We start from the raw sequence: 22,033 nt of genomic DNA on the forward strand, positions 1-22,033 counted from the left end.
TATGGTATCCAAAAATGTCTGATCAATATTCATATCAGCGTTTTATTGTAGTCACCTTAACAACATCAAATACAAGATATACGACAGTCATTATGTAACTATAAATTTTACAGACATCACAGGTATCATAAGAAATCATTTGAGGGGTTATGAATGATACTATTTTGCCAAAAAAAAATTGCGAAAAAAACATGCCTCTCGATTTTATACCCGTATTTAACAAAGTACACAAATGGAGAGAAAGGATTTCGTGTACCATGTATAATTCGGCTTACATTATTCACTTAGATTGACAATTCAATTAAATCTAAGCCACTATAAGCCTTAACCAACAGAGCCAACAAATGGGCAACGAGTTCGTTGGCCCCTCTGCCGGTACTGATTAATGGTCCGAATCCCCTGGCTGAATGCGTGAAGCGGCATCCCGACCAGTGCATTGCAGGGGCGGATACAGGGGGAGGGGTGGGTTGGGTTAATATATCCGACCCCCCCCCCCCCCCTTTGAAAAATAAATTGAAAAGTCACTTTGTTTGTAAAAAAATATAGCTTGAATTTGCTGACGCGACCAATCCAATTCGGCATGAAGTATATTGTATGATCTATGTAGTGGCCTTCCAAGAACCACTTGATCAGTTATAAGGCGTCTATCCGGCCATTATCCCCCCCCCCCCCCATTTTAAAATCCGGGATCCCGCCCCTGCGTTGATGCCTTCACACATGATGGCAGCTAAAAACAGCAAGACCACCGCTTTAACATAAACCTTTTTCGAGGTACGTTATATCAGTCGCACGCTTTAATCGGCTCTCTTGAGATCCTGTATCTTAATGTCCGGTATTCTACAGTCTGGACCCGATACTGGTTTACCCCTCTTCCTGACTCAAAAAGGGCAGCAACACAAGCTCAGTTAGGCAAAATTTTTCATTAATTTTTTTAAAGTTAACAATTTTCTTTTTGAAATTTATTACCCGTGAGGTAGTGGCGTCACTATCCTCGACTAAAACCCAAGAAATCTACATTGTTTACTATCACAAGGCATCATTATCATAAGGGGTAAAATAAGGCTGCTAGGTGGCACCCCGTTAGCCTCCCCCCTGGGGGGGAGGGGGGGGGGAGGGAAGAGGTACCCAGAACGTGTCTTTCATATGCGATGGAAGTTCCCTTAAAATCGTGCTCGTAGTATTAGACCTTTTTTAGGCGAGCTTGCATTGAATGCGCACTATCGGGAAATAACCGGATGCTCGTTTGCTAGTTTTTGTCTCTAGACAAAGGTGAAGCTTTCAGTCTCCAGCAACTTATTCAGCGCGAGCAGATCAGCCAGAATCTTTCTGGTCAAATAAAGATCATCTTCATTTTATTTTTTTTCGTCACTTCGGCGTAGGGCCGAAGCATTTCATTTTGACGCGAATGACACTAAAAAAGTCGCGTGATTTGTTAGTGTAAGTCGTGATTTTTGCCTTTGGGGAGGTCCTAGTGTTTGGCAGGCGTAATGTGGACAGCTTATCGCATCTAAGCTGTGACAACAGAGGAAAGTCACAAGATGCCTGGGGAGACCGGGGACCAGGCTAAGGTCAACCATGCAATGCCTCGGAACGCCTCGGGGGGCCTGTGTCTACTGTGCAGCCAAGCCTGTCTGTTTAAGAGCTAAATTTTTTTGCGATGGATTTGATTTTGACGGGTCGTAAAATAGTGCTCTCAGATCGAATAATATCAGGCTATATCAAGGTGAAAGACGGCAAGATCTGCCAGATTGAAGAGACAATTCCTGATGTAGCGCAAATCAGAGATGAGAACAGTTGCAAGGTACTTCAAACACTCAAGTTAACTTTTGGGCTAAACTGTAGAATTCAACGCCACATCCAAACTCAAGTACTTATTTGCATTTCCATTGTATTTATTTGCATTTTCATTGTAATTATTGCGCCGTTCTATAGATATCGAGGTGCAAAGTGACAAGTGCATAATCCATACTGCATAATTCAATTGGATTATGCACTTGTACTGGGTGTCGCATATGCTTTTCAAAACCTGGTCCTTCTGTGCAGTATGTGATATTTCTAATTTTTTTCTATGATATTGCGGTATTTTCAAAAAATTTGTGTGGTGTTGCGGTAATTAGACCCCCATTGCCCCCCTTCAAAGCCATATGGCAAAAAGTAATGCGTTACATTCCATGGACTCGCTCAACTGGAGTAAATTGTTGGCTGTCGATACTCAATGGTTTATTAAATACAGTGATTGAGTGTGAAATGTGGAAAGTCCCCGGTTTTAAAGCTACTACTGTATTTGGTTGAAGATCATTGATGCAGAGGAGCTGGTGATAATGCCGGGAGTTGTCGACAGTCATGTACACATAAATCAGCCAGGGCGCACACAGTGGGAGGGGTTTGAGACCGCCACTCAAGCGGCAGCTTCAGGTGGTATCACCACTCTAGTCGATATGCCATTGTAAGTATACCATTTTGTATAACCTATTATCCTGCTTCAAGGATTAAGACATAATTACCATTGAGCAGTTAATGAATCAATTTAGGAAGGTGTTCACCCTCCTTAAAGCTGGAATACTGAATAACAAAAGCAGAGAAACAATACTGGGGACATTGAATACTATACTGCCTCTTTAGGATTGGTTCTTTTTTGGAAGAGGAGACTGCAACTACCCGAAGAAAAACCCTTAAATAAATAGACAAGAACCTGATAAATGTTGGCATCAGAAATTAAGCCTGGTATCCAGTGTTCAGAGTCACAGAAAGTATAGAGTTAAGCTCTGCCTAAAATATCATGCAAGTTCTCCTGAAATATCTAATGCAGGCTAAGGCTAAAGGTGGAGGTGCAAGGGTGTCGACCCCAAACTTTGGTTTTTTTAGATGAGTATTATAAAAACAAAATCTAAAAAAGTTCTTTACGACCAAGCCAAGGCAAGTGTAACTTGACTGCATTATATATTTTGACTTTTAATGGTGAACCTTAATAGCACACCCCTCACCTAAAGTGCAGCTTATAGGCCTGTGATAATTTTGTCCATGATAACTCTTATATTTTGTACAATAATGATTTTGATTTGCTCCTTGTCAGGAACTCTATTCCTCCTACAACAACAGTGCAAGGTCTAAAAGCAAAAATGCAGAGTGCGCAAGGAAAGTGTTGGGTGGATTTAGCATTCTGGGGTGGTGTGATCCCTGGTAATCAGGTACATAAATGGCAGAAGTAGCCTAAGTATTGCCTTTAGGAGGCTAAAGTCTCAATCAAACTGAGATGAGAGTCTATGAAAGTCAATGAGTGTTCCAACTTCTTATGATTGTTTGATCGTGCACTCTCTCTGTGTGTGCTAGGATGTTGAGGGCACAAGCCACTGTGGCTAATTTTAAGCCAAAGGAATTAGCCACACTGAGGGGAAATAGCCACAACCGAGAAGATTTTGCAAACAATTTGACCAAAATACGTTATTGGTTTCTTTAAGTTCGCATCATTTAGGCCCCAAGAAATCAATACCCTCTCTGTTTTGTTTCCCTTGTTTTTTCTTAAATGACGACCAAGACAAAGACGATTAAGAACTTATGATTCTTAAATTTTGTCTCACAGTTTCGATGTATGTAAATGTGTTTTAAAATAGCATCAAGCACAATATGGTTTCTACACTTTTGTTTTGTTGTAATTTTTAATTAAATTCTTGGAGAAATGCGTTTTTGACATTTTTTTGCGAAATTGAAAATAATTTTGCACCCTTTTTTGCGAAATTAAGTGCCTGCAAAATATAGTAACAAAATGGTAACCAACAGTAACTGGAGATTGTCCAGAATTATCCTCTTCGTGAAAATATTATGTTACTTGGAACTAGGAAATGGTGCTAACGAGAGAGTGCATTCTTTGGGCTGGGTTTTTCCGATTTGTGATTTTCGTCAGTACGTTATCTTGATGTATTAGAGATATGATTTTTTGGTAAAAGATCATGATTCAAAATTGTAATTACAAATTTGGATGAATCCAGAAGTCGAATAATTGACTGTGCTGATTCTTGGATAAGATAGTGACCAACTCTTGTCAATGCTCAATGACTTTTTGATTGCAATCCTGTGGGACTCTCAACAAATCTCATCTCTGTTTGATCGAGGCTTTAGTCCTCTCAAAGCGAGGCAACTAGTGTGAATGCGTCACTTTTGTGTTCTAACTCACGCCCGTGCGAGGTGGACTAGGAAAATCCTAGGATAACCTAGGAATATCCTAGGATTTTATTCCTAGGAAATCCTAAGAATAACCTAGGAATGAGGTGTGAAATTTCACTGTAAATTGGGACAAAACAAACAAGAGCTTCCTAAGATTTTCATAGGAATTCCTAGGAAATTCTTAAGAATTTCTTAGGAATTCCTAGGAAGAAAATTGCTTGTAAAGCCTAAGAATTCCTAGGATTTTCCTAGGATTGCAATATAGAATAAGAAATGATAAACACTAAACCACATACAATGAAAACATTCAAGATTCTTTTTATTCAATTTTAAGGTGCATCACATTTTTTTGCAGGTTACTTGTAAATACAAACATACATTAGAACTCACATAAACAAGACTAATTGTCTATTTGTGCAAAATCTTGGACTTAGAAAACCAGTCCCATGTATGCCAGCACAACTAATATATGTGGGTCCTGTTTGGATGAGTTTCATGTTTAAAATAATCTAACCCCAAGCAACCCTAGTGCCTCAGTATAAAACAAAATGGAAGCAAAATGATATAGGAAAAAAGGATACTAGCTTACATTATAATAGGCATCTTTGTACAGTCATAGTTTATAACTTTGTATATTCAGATAAGAAGCTAGAAGCCTAAAGCCTATATGCACCATTTAAATTCGAACCCTAGTAGGTTAGCATGTAAAGATAACTAGGTTCTTCATTTGCAGGGGTTTACTGAGATCAGAATATAAAAATAATAACTTATCTGGACGAGAACCAACTACAGTAATATTGGATATTCAAAACAAATACCTGGACAAATTTTAGGTGCGAGACTGATTACTAGGTTTTTACTAAGCTAAGTTAGCCAATTTTGTGCTTCAAGCAACAGTTTATAAAGCATAGAAACTTTATATGTGATTTCAGTGAATTTGTGTATCAGTTTGAAAAGTTTTTAAGTTATTCGATTCTTGTTATTCACGCATTGATACGTTCCTTGTACCTCAAATTTCTTTCTTTTCTGGCTTTGCAACTCGGGCACATTTTGATATCTCTATCATAATGTCCTGCAAAGAAATTAAGAGAAACAGATAAGAAGGTAGTAGTGTTAAGAAGAAAAAAAGAAAGAAAAAAAGAAGAAAAAAATCACAAAACACATCTAGTTGGAAAAGTCCGCTCACAACGATGATTCTATGCTAAAGTTGGTCGCAGAAATCAAATTGATCCTATTACATTATAAAGCCCATTGCACACTAACCTTTCACTGCAATCCATGTTCTGCTCATCAAGTCCTTAAAATAGGTGAATTTCGCTTAGAAAAGACGGGAGTAAACGGCCATCCGTTTGGAAGTTATGATAACATGGCGTTCGTTCGACCGTTATGGTTTTGCGCCTTGGGCCCATGCCCCTCTCGGCCACTAAAGCAAAGGACGCCCGGTACATTTTCATTTTACGGTCTTCTATCTGCAAAGCGGGACTTCTTTTCTTATAATCTCAAGAAGCATTTCTATTAGAAACAATATATATTATGTCTAAATCAGATCTAAGATTTTAAAACAGTTATCACCCTTCGTATCTTTCTTTTCATATTTTGTTAACACCTTTATATGAAACTTAGGAAATCTTAGGAAATTCCTAGGAATACCTAGGAATTCCTTAGAACCTAGGAATCCATCTCGCACGGGAGGCCATCTGAGAAATTAAAGCAAAAGAGAGATGGCAATGCAATAGGCTCTGTTTCCAGCCGTTGCTAGGCTTCATTGGACCGGATTACAGGCTCACAGAAATGAGCTGGAATACAAGCCTAGCGTAAGAGATAAATGATGATAAAGAAAATAATGATATGGTAATAACAAAGATAATAAGAAATTTGTGCCTTATACTTGCATCAGTATTAAGTACAAAATAAAATGAATATTCCACAGGATGAGCTCCAGGATATGATACGGATGGGAGTGAGAGGATTCAAGTGTTTTCTTATTCACAGCGGAGTCGAGGAGTTTCCTCATGTCTCTGAGGCTGGAGTCTGTACTGCTCTCGAGAAAATGCGAGGGTTTGGGTCCGTTTTACTGGTGAATACCACTTTATTTTGCACTTTGCTTTTTGTAGTTGGAATTTAATCCTTCAAGATGAGTTTTCTCAGGACTAGGCATGATTCCTAGCAAAGTTTTCATTCCCATTATAGTTCCATGCTGAGGTTGATGAGGGCATACCTGTCTCTAAAGATGGTAAGTCCTAAGAATTTTTACAGATCTCTTATTAACAAATACTGAGTACCAAATACTAGTATCACCACAGAACAGACACTTATGAGCTGCCATTTGATATGGTATGTAATTACCATTTGGATCATCAAATTAAAGGCCTATAGAATGTAAGATTCCTTGAAATGGTTCAATTTTTATCTGGGAAATAGGAAGCAGTTTATCTTCACTTAGTAGGAAAAGTCCAGCTTGGTGCACATTCACCATGATGTGCCTCAGGCAGTATCCCTGGACCACCTTTGCTTTTTTTATGTATGGCTTGCTGCTCTGCATCAGCCTGTGTACATATTGACCTTTACGCAGAGGAAATCCCTTTCCAGATGTTGGCAACCTTATCAAAAGGCTTTTTTTTGCTAAGATTCCTTGAGTTTAGCTGTGGAAAACCTCCAGTAAGCTTCCATTCAATAATCCGATCACAATTCCTGTGACAAGGAAATGTTTCTCAGCAAAGTGCAAACCACAAAGCTTACTGTTCTGATGGATATGATGATGCTAGTGCAAGTAAACCCAACACATCTTCTTGGTCTTGAAATCAAATTGAAAGCTCTTTTTCAAAGAACACATCCCCAGAGTTGTTAAGGAAGTTTAACAGAGGCTTGCATTTTTTCAGGTGTCCTGAACATGTGGTGTCAGATGAACAGATCGCGTTTTTTAAATTATAGCTCCCAGACTACTAAATTGTCTCTATTGTCTTTGATAGATAAACAAAAGTATGACACTTTTTTAAAGACGAGACCTGAAAGCATGGAAAACAAAGCAATTGAGATGGTCATCCATTTGTGTGACCATTACAGGTATTTTCAAATATATTGCTCATACACCCTTAGCAACAGATAAGGGCTTTCCTTGCCTATGTAGTTTTGTCATTATTTTGCCATTGGATAAAAATATCAAGGGTGGCATCACCTTTACATAATAGAGCTTATTGGGGAAACAGTGTAGCGTAGTAAGTAGTAGCGTAGTAAGTAGTGTAAAGTAGTTGCTGTTGCCGACTTTGACCTTTTGGGAAAGGAACACAGCTGTTTTCCGTTTTCTATGTCTATGTAATTTTTTTGGCTTTTTGCAGGTCAAAATTCTATTCAAAGTTAATATCTGCAAAGGGATTTTGATTTAAAACGGGGTTTATCACAATTTTAAAGTTTCTTGCCAGATAGTCTGCGTAGCAAGCGTTCCTAGAAACCGATGAGAACAGGAATTATGCAGACTACCTGTCTAGAGAACACTAGAGAACTTACATAACATAATGGCTACACAATATTGTATGTATTGTTCCCATCATCTATAGTTATTATTGTCATTTTGCAGAATTTCATGTCACATAATGCACATCCTCTGCCAGCTCACTTAGGAAAGGTCCTAGGGCGTTTCTCTCACAGTAGATGCACATCGTTACCTATCAGTGACTCAAGGTTCCTATTATCCACTCCTATCCTTGTGGTAGCACACTAGACTCAATTCCTTTAGTGACATGGTCCTCAGGCTTTCCTCTCACAGAAGATGCAACACATCATATACCTGTCATGGACTTATTATCATGTTGCAGGGTGCCATGTCACAAAGTACATCTATCATATGGTAGCACACTAGACTCAATTCCTTTAGTGACATGGTCCTCAGGCCTTCCTCTCACAGAAGACGCAACACATCATTTACTCTGTCATCGACTTATCATCATGTTGCAGGGTGCCATGTCACATAGTACATCTATCCTCTGGTAGTGCTCTAGACTCTATTCGATCAGCAAGATCGTCAGGTATTCCTCTCACAGTAGAGACAACACATCATTACCTGTCGTTGACTGCTGAAGAAGTTCCTGATGGTGCTACGCAGTACAAGTGCTGTCCACCAATCAGAGATAGGAGCAACCAGGTATGTCCACCTCATTGCCAATTCAAAGCAAATCCATAAGATAACTTGGCCAAGCTGAAACATGTACCAAAAAAAAATTAAAAGCTATAGATCAATTGGTTTGGTGTTGAAAAACTGTCACAAGAATTCAAACAGAATACACATTTCCTCCTCCCCCCCCCAAAAAAAAAAAATTCAAGAGAAAAAGCTTGATTATCTAATACACAAAAACGTGAACCTGAAGGTTCCAATGACCTCCTCCTATAATCATAAACCTTGTGATGTTTTACAGTCAATTCCAAAGATTTCCTAGCTCAGAAAGGGTGGATTCAAATTATTTATCTCGCTTATATGTGGCGGCCATGAAAGCAGTAAAACTACTTGCTGTTTTTGGTGAATACATTTGTTAAATCTGTTACTTGTCCAGGAAGTCTTGTGGAATGCTGTAAAATTCCGTGATATTGACTTGGTTGTGTCTGACCACTCTCCATGTACTCCCGACCTGAAACTCCTTGACCAAGGGGACTTTATTGGTGCTTGGGGTGGCATTTCTTCTCTCCAATATGGTGAGTATTTTTTCATGTAAAACAATCATATTTCACTAATAAAACCCTCCCACCATAAGTTTTAAATATTGGTATCCCCCTTTGGGGTGGTACCCCACCCAACCCTGGATCTGCTCATCAATGATGGTAATTGCACTTCATCACTAATTGTGACTAGAAATATTATGAGTTCTAACATTATTAAACCTATTGTTTCTACTCACTAAGGCATAATTATAGTACGACATACACCTATTTAAATAAAGGTTGTCAGTGCAAATGGCAAATGACGATTGGTAAATGGCAGTTTTACGACCGAAAGTGTCCATGCGTCGCGAAAAAAATAATATCATCCTTGGGGACCCAGGGTGTCGCGGAGATCGGGAGCGCGCGAAAAATGTGATCTTTCTTTCTCGTGCGCTACCTGTGTTCCCGATCTCCGCGACGCCCTGGGTCCCCGAGGATGGAAGAATATGGATAAATCAAAACAATTATCCATTTAAGGTTACCAATGCTTGGCTCTGATATTGCTAGACTTTATTTAACACCGTTAATTTTACAAATAATTAGTACCCGTACGCCATTTACCATTTGCATTGACAACCTTTTGTGAAATAGGTGTATACTTTTGTGTCCTTAGGTCTATCGCTATTTTGGAGTGGTGCTCTCTACTTCATCCCTGCTCGCGGGGATGAATGATGAGTGCTAACATTATTAAACCTATTGTTTCTACTTGCTAAGGCATAATTATAATACGACATATACTTTTGTGTCCTTAGGTCTGTCGCTATTTTGGAGTTTTCATCCCTGATTGCGACTAGCAATATTATGAGTGCTATATTCAAACCTATTGTCTCCCTAAGGCATAACAGGGCCGTAGCAGGGGGTGGGGCACTGGGGGCATGTGCCCTACAAGGAAATAACCAATAGGGGCGTGGCTGTGCCCCCCCCCCAATATTTTCTTAATGTTTCTGATTGTGCTCCCCCCCCCCCCCCCCAATATTTCACGGAATGCTACGGCATTATTGTATTACAACAGAGATATTTTTGTGTCCTTAGGTCTATCGCTATTTTGGAGTGGCGCACGTTGCCGTGGCCTGGGTTTACACGATGTGGTGAGAGTGTTGTGCGAGCAGCCGTCCAAACTGTGCAGCCTGCAGCATCGCAAGGGCATGATTTCCGTGGGCAAGGATGCAGATTTTGTCATCTGGGACCCAAATGAAGAATTTATGGTAATACAGTTTATACCACTGTGCGTTGACAAAATTTTATAGAGTTGGCCAATTAGCAAGGGTCATTAAGGAAACTGGGGGAACACAGCCTTTTTCGTCGCATCCCTGCTATTAGGGACTTTACGATGTGACAACGACATTACGTGACCGACATGACGCTTGGCGACCAAAATTCCACAATAGTTTCGATGAAATTACCTATAGACTTTTTATTCAGGAAGAACAGAAATTAACCGTAAGCTTCTTTCTAGGATAAGAAACAGAGAAAAGTGAATTTATACTCCAACCGACCACGTACTCGCCAGACCGTTAAACTAAAGAGTTTCACGTCGTTTTTTTGGTGGAGAACGGTTGAAAATCTATCAGACAAAACTCATTTTCACGTGCAGCCTTTCAATTCTCAAATTAATCCATTGTTTTCTACCGTGGAGAACGATTGGAAATCTATCAGACAAAACTCATTTTCACGTGCAGCCTTTCAATTCTCAAATTAATCCATTGTTTTCTACCGTCGCCGTTCTCGTAGCCGTACTCGTATCTTAAAGTCCCTATTGGCTGCCAAGGTGGCCGAGGTAGCGTTTTGCACTGTAATGGACCTGCAAATTAATTTTTGTTTGGTCAACCTTTGATCATTGAAAACTTATCATGTCGTTCTCTTCTTACTTCTTCGCCCTAAAAACACGCAGCTTGTTATGCAGGCTATTTAAGCTCCAAGGCATTTTGCACTGAATAAGATGACACTAAAACCGAAGCAAAGCATTTTTTCCTAGAAAGAATAGTTTTTACTCTCAACCTTTGATAAGGATGATTTTCACAGCCAAATTCTCATTTACATCTTCTAACAGCGTCTAAAAGGCAAAACGCTTGTTTTCTCGCACCAACGTATATCTGCACCAATCCGCGTACAGGAGTTTCGGCGTACAGGAGTTTCACTGTTAAAACATTAAAGAGACCAATCAGCCGTGGATTTTTAACGGGAAAATACGAGGATCCGAGAAGGATCACAACCACACAGACATCGTAGATGACGTGAATTTTATATAATATTTTTGTACTTTTATGATCGTCACAAATCTTGCCTTTCTTCGTTATTTTTTTGCAGTAATGAGCAACAAAAGGCTCATTAGGTCCTCTTCCCACTTATGATAAATAGTCTAATTCGTCCATAGTCTGTATCTGGAAGCACGGGTGGCTTAGCGTGTTAGCGCGCTGGCCTCTCACCTCTGTGTACCGGGTTCGAGTCCTGGCTCTGACTCGGGGGCTTTTCTCTGAGTTCAAGTCGCGACTCGGACTAGGTGTCTCAAGTGAAAGTGATTTCTTTCTCTTGTGTTTTTCCAGTCTGTCCCATTTACGGGGCGCACCCTACCAACCTTATGCCCCGCCCTAAAACATTATCCACCCATATCCCAACCCAAAGTACACACAATGCCTTGCAGCAGGATAAAGTGGTTTTTAAGCAAAGGCCGCGAGACATCGAATTTCAATGTTGGTTGGGCGAAATATTCAATGACTCCAAAAAGCCCGGTAAAAAAAAAAACTTAGAACTTATAGAACTTTTAAAACGACATACGATTTTGAGATGAGACATAGCTTTCCAACATTCACAACCTCAACCACGGAAAAAGCTCTCACCCGCATAAGGATTAGTAGTCATAAACTTGAAATTAAAACTGGGCGCTACCAGAGGCCCTATAGAAAGCCTGAGGACAGAATCTGTTCTCAGTGTAATTCAGGGGAGGTCTAAGACGATTTCCTCTTCCTAACTAAATGTAAGCGACATGAGATGGAAAGAAAACGGAAAGAAAACGTGTGCTTGTTTTAAAAGTTAAAAAGGTCATGAAAGATAAAAGATATGTTGATGAAAGACTCCTTTTTCAGAACCTAGTAAATCCTGCTATAACGCCGCAGGGAAAGGTCGCTAAATTTATTTATGACTGTTTTTTTTATCTAGGGATGGGTAGTCTAAAAGTAGCAGGACTTTTGTTTTACTTGTTTTTTAGCTGTTTTGTTTTTGTTTGTTAGCGTGTATAAGCTGCTAATAAACCAGATCTGTCAATCATACACCAGAAACCGATTACAAAACACACAAGCAAGCGCAAGCGCACCTAAAAGAATTTGTCATATTCCTGCCAGATCATTTGCACTGTTTTTTTAGATATGTGTTTGTGAGATGCCTTAATATGTTTCAACATGGAAATGTCCGACGTGCTCGTTTAAACACTTGCAAGGTCGGTTGATTATATGATTCATTTTTTGCAGGTTAAATCAAGTGACATCCGTCATCGAAACAAGGTAAATTATACCGCGAGGATATTTAAAAAGAAACATTTTCGTGTTTGGACATAAATTTTCGGCTAACTGTTATCCTTTAGGGAGGTCTTTTCCGATGCTTCTATTTCTCAGGGTTAAAAAAAATTCTTCGACCACACCCAATTTGCTATCCCTTAGGGTTAAAATTGATTTTTACCGACGATCACCCCCCCCCCCCCCTCTGCTGGGGTTGGCCAATAACTTGGATGAAAATAGGAATATTAGAAAAAAATATTCAACGATTTTCTTTCATTAAAATGTTTTAATTTATTAACCTGCTGAGTAATGTAAAATAACCCGGTTTGTTCTGATCGAAAATACACGGTCATCCCGCTATCAAGAAGAGAAACAGATTCACTACTATAACTAAAAACTAAGAGAAATAGAAAGCAGCAAAACAAAGAGGAATAGAAAGCAGCTCACATTGATACGAATTCCTCGTTATTACGTTCAAAAGCGAATCGCCTTCTTAACTGTAATACAAAGAACTGCCGCAAAGTAACGCAGCGAAGTGGCGAGCGCAAATCATAGCGCTCTTCCAATAGAAGGCAGAGTACGACGCTAATAAAGGAACAAAAACACTGAATTTTTTATCTAATATTTTTTTTCAGGTTACGCCATACGCCGGTAAAAAATTGTTTGGACGAGTCCACCAGACAATATTACGTGGACAAGTGGTATTCAGCGGGAACACAGTGCACGAGGAGCCGCTTGGGGATTTCCTACTAGATGGAACACAACCTCGCTAATTTCTAGTAGAAAGCCTCAGTTATACTATATATCTTTTCCCGTATGTCATCATAGGAATTATGGGGTCAGTACGCAGCTCTTACAAGCTGCAATTTGATTAGGCAAATGAACAATATCCGCACCTTGACACAAAGAACGAGAAGAATAGAGACAAAAGAACTCCTTTGTAGAACAAAGATAATAGGAGACAAAGCAGCTGCGTACTTACTCGAATTATGTCAGTTGTCGCAGAGGTCTGGTGACGTCCAATCATGAACCGTATTGAACGTCAATGCCAATTAGACTAATTCTTGAAAGCGGAAAGAAGACCAAACTACACGCTAGGATTCAAAGGGGGGGGGGGGGGGTAGCTAAAAAAAGGAAGACGTGAATAAGTATTTGTGCATTTTTAATCAAATAAACCAGTTTTATAACAGCAGCTGATGGTGACTTGATATCACAACTCTGCCTGTACCGAAACAACAACAAGCATACAGTATTCATTCGCGGAGAAGTAATAGTAGGACTTCATAGGGGGTGATTGCGTTGCCTCAGAAGTTTTCCTCTAACACCCACCCTAAATTAAAGGGGCAACGTTGCACGCTTCCCGTGTGGTTTGCTATGCCAAATCTCACGTCAATCTTCCTCCCACATAGTTCTCTTTGTCTTCTGCTTGGAGGAATCAGAGTCTAAAAGTTTAGATGGCCAGAGGAAACTTGATATGGCAACTGTTAATGTTCCAAAAAGCAATTCTCATAAAAAAAAACTTCTGCTATATTTTGAGATCAAGCTAAAAAAGAATTAAGTAATCCTACCAGCCTTAACTGTTTCCTGTAGTTAATTTGATGGCATAGTATTTACATAACATGCAATGGTATCTCATGCACTTATGTATATGTATCTGGGAGTTATGATCCATCTTCCCTCGTTTTTACAGACTGCATATACCAGGAGCTATTAACCCTTAACAGCTGAATAGCAACAATGTTGCGATTTTTAAATGTTTGGATTAGAAAAGAGGGGCGAATAGCTATGCAGTTCTTTATACAACCTACCCCTAGGTAGGCATTTGGTCCTAAAATCGCCTAGAATTCATATTTACATTTTTCATATCATTTATAGCAGTACATTCCACATAGAAAACAGTAACCAGAACAATTAGCTGACAGTGCATCAGCAAATAAATATACACAGCAATAATTATTATATCATGTATCCATGGTATTCTGTCATAAGCTTTGCACTAGTTCAATAAACCGTGTTAATCTATCCACAGAATTCTTGGCTGTTTTATTTGAGGCTGTGAGGGCACTTTTTGCTTGCATTTGTTCCTACAGAAAATGGAAGATATAATGGAGTTAAGCTGGAGGTCCTGTCTATGGCTCTGTTTGAGTTTTTTTAGGGCCACAAGTTAGAAAACTTTAAATGGTTATATATGTATACCTTGTTAAATAAAGTTCATTGTATTGTAATGCATTAACCCAGATCAGGGGTAAGTAGTTCAGTAAGAGGGTTTACTAACAAATGGGCAGGAAATCCCCAATAGTAACAATAACTTCTATGTAAGTAAACGATCCCATAGTATCTTATACATCAGGCTACTGAAGGTTTACAAACTTAAATGATATATGGTACATTAGGCTACAGAAGGTTTACACATGTACACTGATACATTATACTACAGAAGGTTTACATGTGTACACTGATACATGGTACATTAGGCTACAGAAGGTTTACATGTGTAAACTGATACATGGTACATTAGGCTACAGAAGGTTTACACATGTACACTGATACATTATACTACAGAAGGTTTACATGTGTAAACTGTTACATGGTACATTAGGCTACAGAAGGTTTACACATGTAAAGTGATACACTGTACATTAGGCTACAGAAGGTTGACACATGTACAGTGATGCATGGTACATTAGGCTACAGAAGGTTGACACATGTACAGTGATGCATGGTACATTAGGCTACAGAAGGTTGACACATGTACAGTGATGCATGGTACATTAGGCTACGGGAGGTAACATACCATGATGGAGTTACTCAGGCTTTTTGCCTTGGCTTCCAGCTCAATACGCTCTGCTTTAAGTTCCTCACTCCGCTTAAGTAATGTGTTTCTCTCCTCTTCTTTGGCTGCAAGAAAGATAATCATTTGAAGTGCATAATACTTAAAATTGAACAGGTCAACAGTTGGATGAGTAGACAAAATAATGGATGGACAGCCATGTAAGTGGCTAAGAACTCTTGGATCCATTAGATTACACCATATCTGAGATCTCTGACTCCTAGTCGTACCTGTTTTATGAGCCATGTAAGACTGCACCACAGCAAGCATACCAGGCCATGGGACGGTATCACTTTTAGATGCAGTTTCCTGGAATGAAAGATGAACATGTGATTGTATATAATAGTTTACTGGGTTTGGCTTTCAGATTGAGGAGAGTCTTTGCCCCTACCATACCTCAACTTATCAATTACTAGCCTTGCCACATCAAACCAAGTCTACACTGACAAAGTTAACAAAAATGACTACCTACCGTGAATGGTGTCTATGATTTACATGGCTGGTTCAATTCATGAAAAACCATATCAAAGGTCTCCAAGCCTAAAAAGCAGTTCTAATGAATCCAAGAAACCACCCCACGCTCTTCCTCTGCCTAGATCTTACCTTCCCCACCCTTTCTTGATAGCCTTACACCCTACCTTGCACTTGGGACATATCCACATGCCCCTTGGAAGCGTTCCCACCCTTTCTTGATAGCCTTACACCCTACCTTGCACTTGGGACATATCCACATTCCCCTTAGAAGCGTTCCCACCCTTTCTTGATAGCCTTACACCCTACCTTGCACTTGGGACATATCCACATGCCCCTTAGAAGCGTTCCCACCCTTTCTTGATAGCCTTACACCCTACCTTGCACTTGGGACATATCCACATGCCCCTTGGAAGCGTTCCCACCCTTTCTTGATAGCCTTACACCCTACCTTGCACTTGGGACATATCCACATGCCTGTCGGTATGGTGGTGAGGGGTGGGTCCAGGCAGGACAGGTGGTACACCAATGTACATGTGTCACACATCAACAGCTCTCCACTTGCTTTGCACTCAGAGCACGCATCTTCATGATCATCGTCCTAGATAAGAGAAAAGACTGATTTCAGATGATCTATGGAGTGCAAGATTTTGAGTACACCCAAACATCAACATGACTTTCTATTTTCTGCAGACATGTCAACCTGTGCACCTTGGTCATCATAATCACACTGGCTGAAAAGTCCTCAAACATAGAAAGATCCATAAAGGGACACCATCATGTCATGGTGTTACTTCATCCTCACCAACAAGCTATATGGGACAATATAGATAATAATAAAGCAAATGCAAGGTGAGAAAGTATCTCCTGCCTTTTATCCCAACCCACTGTGGAAGCAAAGAAAAATTAGCACTTCAGCTAGCAAAAAGTAATTGGGTCATTTCATCCTCTACACAACAGTCTATGATTGCTGTTGCTTTAATTTGCTTGTTGATTAGAAGATCATTTTGGGACCCACATAGTAAATTATCCTTCCCAGGATCTGATGTCCATGATCACTACGATACCCTGGTTCCAGAGCCTCTAGCACCTCTCTATTAAGTGGCCAGTGAGGTTGGCCACTAAATAGAGAGACGTTTGAGGTTGGCCACTAAATAGAGAGACGTTTGAGGTTGGCCACTAAATAGAGAGACGTTTGAGGTTGGCCACTAAATAGAGAGACGTTTGAGGTTGGCCACTAAATAGAGAGACGTTTGAGGTTGGCCACTAAATAGAGAGACGTTTGAGGTTGGCCACTAAATAGAGAGACGTTCGAGGCTCTGGAACCGGGGTATCACTACAATGGCTGGGAGAGCATGTTGAACAAGCTTTTTATGGTAAAAAAATTGAAGCTGTTACCTCGTCTGCAGGGGATTCAGGTGTGACGAAGCGCCTGTAGCGTAACCTGTTTGCCCTTCCATTATCAGCATATCCATTTACAAGAGGTGATATTGTCTTGGGTGACGCAGGACCACTCTGCTGGAACTTTGGTGGGCGCCCTGAAAAAAATTTAAGAGATATGAAGTATGAAAATGTCAATTCTTAAGTATACATTGTACAGTTGTAATTTTCATAAAGGGTTATCAAGTATATGGAATGTGTAAATTTCTTAGTTTTATTCTATTCAATTTCAATACCTCTTCCTCTCTTCATTGTTGGCAATATCAACATTCGGTTAGCCCTCTTGCTCTGCAAAAGAAACATAATAGGTACCTCATAGCATATAGGTTGGCTGAAAATGACATCACAATGATGTTAAATGCTCTTTCCTCTATTTTAAAGGAATGACTTAAAGAATAGATATACAGAAAAATGCAACTTGTATTAACTGCAGTGTGAAAGAATTAAAACATCTGCAATACTTGTAGAAACTATATATTTTTAGTAAAACAAACAAACAGAAATAAAAATATATAAACAACATAAATAAACAAACACATTTCCATCCCTGACAAATAGATAGATGAGTATATATAACTCACATCTGGTTCGATGTCCAGTGCATTTTGAGGTGACATACAATTACTTCGTCTTTTTCTCTCTTGGCGCTTTGCTTGAATATCTAGTGCCAATTCCCATCACACATGAATTTTATAATTTTCAGAGGATATATATAATCTACTACATATCAAAATGATGTCCACCTACAGTAAATAACAAAACTCACCTATAAGGGTTTGAGGTGTGATCAAGCCTAATGCTGCCATGAATTCTAATTTCTGAATAAAAGGGAAATTAAAATATACTTTTTAAGTAAAGCTGCTTTTTAACTAACAAAAAAAGAAGATATTTTTCAACCCTTTTACCTCTGGCTCAAGAGGTTTAGGAGTTTTATTCATGATCTTGTCTGCACTTGGTGGGCGTGGTAATATGGTAGGAAAATTAGTTGTAAGGGGCTGTCCAGAGGCTTTGCTTGAAGGCACTAGGGTTGCAGCATGGGATGGTGATGTGTTGGTTGCTGGGACCATGTTCATGTTAGGGGATTGCAGTGAGCTCTTTTGATATGGGCTGGTAGGGCAGCGCACTATGAATGATGTGCCACTCTGATGAAGGAACAAACAATCATTTTATATTGAACAAAAAGTTAAAAATAATTTTGAGGTAGAAAATGGCTGTCTTGTGTACCCATGAATTCAGTATGATACTGATAACATTTTGCATTGAGTGAAATGGTAGAATGTTTTTTTTTAAATATATTGCTCATTAATTGGAGGCTTCTAACATGCAGGAGTGAAGGTGGTACGAGAAGGCTGCTAAATAGTTGAGGTCAGATTATCTCTGCTGGGTGTAACAGGATTTTAAAAGAGTCATAAAAGAGAATTGTTGATTTGATATGTTGCTTAGGGCAATTTAGGCTATGACCAATCTTTGACCGCACACACCTGACTTGACATGATAAGGACAGGGGATGGCTTGGGTTTAATACTCAGCAGGTTATTAGAAGATCTAGACACTGGTTTCAGTATGTCATCTGTGGGCTCCTGCTTGACTTTTATGTTGGATATTTTCAGAGGTGATGTGTGGTCACCATTTGGAATTCCTTCACTTTTTGGTAAAATCTTGATTCCACTTGACTGCAAATAAAAAAAAGTAAATGATACATTATTTGATGGAATTGTCCAGGTATGAAATTTTCACACCCAAAGTGGCTGAGGTTAGCCTTCCCCATCCTTTAAGATGTGAATCAGATATATATTAAGAAAATTGTGCAATTGAGGCAAACATGTTTGGGTGTACCAGGGAAGGAGAGGAATGGAGGTAGTTGCTGTACCCCTAGCTAGGCTTATGTTTAAGTAAGGGTTGAAAAGAAAATATCTGACTTCAGCCAACCGAAATCAAAGAAGACTACCCCACCTCCCCTTTCCCAACCAATTTTTTTTATGAATACACAAAAATGGACATCTCATTCAAAGAATGCTGTTGAGCAAAAGTTGAAGGGTATGACTTACCTTCTTTAATAATTCTTGTCTCAATTGTTGAACCACTCGGTTCTGCCAAGAGGATGGAAAGCATATCAACAAACCACTTTGAAACTATTTTTGAAACACACCTCTGGGGAGAGTAAACCATGTTTGTAAAATCTGTGATCAAAATACAGCTTATCTTGAAAAGTCCCTCCAAATAAAAAGACATGAATGTTAGAAATGTCATGTGACACCATGACATTGAAGAAATTTGTGCATTTCAATTTATCCAACTTTGTAAGCAGTAATTTTAAATGCTCAGATGGCAAATATATATATCAGGTGATATCTCTAACATTTAAAAAGTATTTTGAGGTGGAAAACCTTTTCAAGAATAGCTGTATATATGTATCATAGAAGTGGGGTTGTATTGAAGTTAATCCCTTTTAGGGGTGGTAAATCTGAGAAATTCCCAAACAGCAAGAATGCATTTTTGAAAATCCGAAAAAAGGATCTTGCCTTTCTAAAGATCTGAGAACGAGAAGTTGAATCTCTAAAATCTGAGAATTTAAGATACCTCAAAATTTAACAAGAAATTTAATATTTCTAGTGTATATTCACTGCTCCTTCTTTTCCATGGCTCCATGCAAGCTACACAAAATGTTGAGATCAGGTAGCTTTGTGTTTAGCTCCAATTGAAGAATATTTGCATCTACAAACACTACATTTAGTAGAACATCAAAATACAAATATTAAATAAAATTATAGCATTGGATGGAAACAGAGGATCTGCAATAGATGCATATGTTGGCACTATCACTATCTTTAAGGTTTTTATTTTCAAAAGCTTGCACTGAACTGAGTTAGTGCTTTTGGGGGGAAATCAGTGAACAATATAGGTATAAAAACACCTGTACATGGGTTTGCTTTTAATGTTATTTAAAAGTAAAAGCATAAAAAAAATCATTGATATTTTGAAATCATAGTTAAGCCTTAATGCAAAAACTCCATAATGACCCCTCAATCTAATCTTTAAATTGGTAAACAAAACAAAGTGAAAAGAGTATACTACATGACTTGAATAAACATTTCAATATTCCATGCATAAAATATGCAAGCTTGTGAAGCAATCCAGAGTAAAAGGATGGATAACTACGGCAGGTAAATAAAATAAATTTAAAAAGTAGTGTTATAATAAATTTTTTCTTAACATGTGAAAGAAAAAAAATGCCCTTTCTTTCAATTAATTAAAAAAAAAAAACTTTGTGAGCACTTAATAAAATCAAGTGAGAACAAACATTAAGCAGTAAGAAGAATTATAAGCTTACTGTAAAAATTGAAAATATTTCTCAAAGAAAAAGAAATATTCTGTGCTAGTTTCCGGTGTATGGAAATATTATCACCACAAAAGTTTCAAGATGGTAAGAAATTCGATAGCCCAAAACACGCGACCTCTATTTCGTACACGAATCGCCTTTTGGGGATTTTTTTTGGAAAAGTAAGTGTAGTTTTTGATTTGGTGGCCTTTGAAGGTTAATTCACCCAGGGTAGAAGACACGAGTGCCCTTGTTCGATAATGATTGGTTGATCGAGTATTCTAATGCCATGCAGGAATATTAAATTCGACATACCGCCCTATCGGGGTTTAGGCGACATGCTCGCGAATTTATCCCTTCGCATGCAATTTTTCTTTCCCCAATAAAATTCAACCAAGAGCAATAAATACGCTAAGACCGACCTGTTGTTCACTGAGTGTGGTTATATTATCTTGTAAACTATGTAGTTTTTTCTGTAAGTCGGGATTCTGTGGAAAAGAGGAGAACATAAATGTTTGAAAATATTTCCCCAACTATAGACGACCAGAGAAACAATTCTAATTGTGAATTGCTAATTCTTTCAAGTCCGCGATGTGAAAGAGCCCGACAAACTCCATACCTTTGGGTCGGTCTTTATTTGTTGAACGACAACCTGAAAAAAGAACGCCAAAGTTAACGGAAAACCCTGGTTCTAAACCCGTAAGAAACTTTCACGACCTCTGAAACATGTAGTCAAAACTCTTTGAGGGGAGGGATAAAGGGTAAAATAGAATTGATTAAATATGAACAAGCCAAGAACAACACACACACAACCTCAAATTTCCCAGCTAAGCTTTCAAAACCCGCTAAAACTCGAAAATATTTCGATAAATGAATGAAGTTGACCCTAAAACTCGAGCACAAATTTATAGAAATGAACACTCAGCCAAGTAAACCGTAGCGGGAACAGTTTTGGGTAAAATCTGCATATAAAACACTTGTGGCCGAGCGCATAGCCATGTCAACAAGGGAAAGACTACTATAAGAAAGAAAGCCTCTACATGCCTGGTGTTCTTGGATTTGGCACCGAAGTTGTGCTTGTAATTTTTCTAGCTCCATTTCGGCGCTTACGGGACCGTAGATGAAGATTGTTGGCTTACTTTGGTGATTTTACTCAGAGTGGTAGAGGGGTGAGGGGGCCATATGCAGCGAATACCCGGTCTTTGGCATGAGTAGGAAAAGTGAAATGGCCTGTGACGTCACAGGCTACTGCTGTTTTATTCACGATCAAAGTCCCGGATGTGACCAACTGCACTTTGTTTTTCCTTCGAAATAATACAAAAAAAAAAAAAAAAAAACAGAATTAAAACTGTTTCATTCTATACTGTAGTTTACTTTGCATTCGTTCGTATATCCTGAGTCCCCTAATTTACTTTCTGAAAAATAACAAAACAAAATAAAGAACACTCTTATTTAACAAAACTTTAATAAAAATAATAATAATAATAATGGTTTATTACAGATTCCAACAATTAAGAGGCTCTTCTTCTGTAAGATACTTACAATTAACAATATACACTACAATATACACTACTGATAGAAAAAATTCTAATATAGTAAGTTCTAAGTTATAATATCTATATGCAATTTAAG

General features: G+C 38.7%; 2 protein-coding genes across 3 annotated transcripts; one reads left to right on the plus strand and one right to left on the minus strand.

Moving 5' to 3' along the window:
• Positions 1-1,605: 1,605 nt before the first annotated feature.
• Positions 1,606-13,533, plus strand: LOC5521564 (probable allantoinase 1). The gene is made up of 11 exons (XM_001641171.3): positions 1,606-1,801; positions 2,295-2,446; positions 3,074-3,188; positions 6,092-6,238; positions 6,352-6,394; positions 7,131-7,224; positions 8,113-8,299; positions 8,706-8,844; positions 9,883-10,055; positions 12,315-12,347; positions 12,977-13,533. The coding sequence occupies exons 1-11, from the start codon at positions 1,658-1,660 to the stop codon at positions 13,112-13,114; spliced, it is 1,365 nt and encodes a 454-aa protein (XP_001641221.3). The 5' UTR covers positions 1,606-1,657; the 3' UTR covers positions 13,115-13,533.
• On the minus strand, positions 13,487-21,632 carry LOC5521434 (PHD finger protein 21A). Of its 2 annotated transcripts, XM_032366747.2 has the most exons (14): positions 21,446-21,632; positions 21,021-21,053; positions 20,824-20,889; positions 19,131-19,172; positions 18,564-18,755; positions 17,988-18,224; positions 17,849-17,900; positions 17,664-17,743; positions 17,319-17,370; positions 17,041-17,180; positions 16,094-16,243; positions 15,402-15,480; positions 15,136-15,239; positions 13,487-14,425 (listed from the first exon to the last, which is right to left on the minus strand). In XM_032366747.2, the coding sequence occupies exons 1-14, from the start codon at positions 21,497-21,499 to the stop codon at positions 14,324-14,326; spliced, it is 1,383 nt and encodes a 460-aa protein (XP_032222638.1). In that variant the 5' UTR covers positions 21,500-21,632; the 3' UTR covers positions 13,487-14,323. The 2 variants fall into 2 exon arrangements, with proteins under 2 accessions (XP_032222638.1, XP_048585248.1); XM_048729291.1 differs by lacking the exons at positions 20,824-20,889; positions 21,021-21,053; positions 21,446-21,632 and adding an exon at positions 19,663-20,181.
• Between the last annotated feature and the right edge of the window lie 401 nt (positions 21,633-22,033).

Source organism: Nematostella vectensis, chromosome 6 (genome assembly GCF_932526225.1).
Source record: "Nematostella vectensis chromosome 6, jaNemVect1.1, whole genome shotgun sequence".
NCBI lineage: Eukaryota > Metazoa > Cnidaria > Anthozoa > Actiniaria > Edwardsiidae > Nematostella > Nematostella vectensis.

What these genes read in the sequence shown, in the direction of transcription:
- LOC5521564 (XM_001641171.3), top strand. Translation starts at nt 1,658, where the DNA reads ATGGATTTGATTTTGACGGGTCGTAAAATAGTGCTCTCAGATCGAATA. An exon ending in ACTCTAGTCGATATGCCATT is followed by an intron (nt 2,447 to 3,073) that starts GTAAGTATACCA and finishes GCTCCTTGTCAG; the next exon opens with GAACTCTATTCCTCCTACAA. An exon ending in ACCCAAATGAAGAATTTATG is followed by an intron (nt 10,056 to 12,314) that starts GTAATACAGTTT and finishes CATTTTTTGCAG; the next exon opens with GTTAAATCAAGTGACATCCG.
- LOC5521434 (XM_032366747.2), bottom strand. Translation starts at nt 21,499, where the DNA reads ATGGAGCTAGAAAAATTACAAGCACAACTTCGGTGCCAAATCCAAGAA. An exon ending in CACACCTCAAACCCTTATAG is followed by an intron (nt 17,744 to 17,848) that starts GTGAGTTTTGTT and finishes AATTGGCACTAG; the next exon opens with ATATTCAAGCAAAGCGCCAA. An exon ending in CTGAATCCCCTGCAGACGAG is followed by an intron (nt 16,244 to 17,040) that starts GTAACAGCTTCA and finishes TCTCTTATCTAG; the next exon opens with GACGATGATCATGAAGATGC.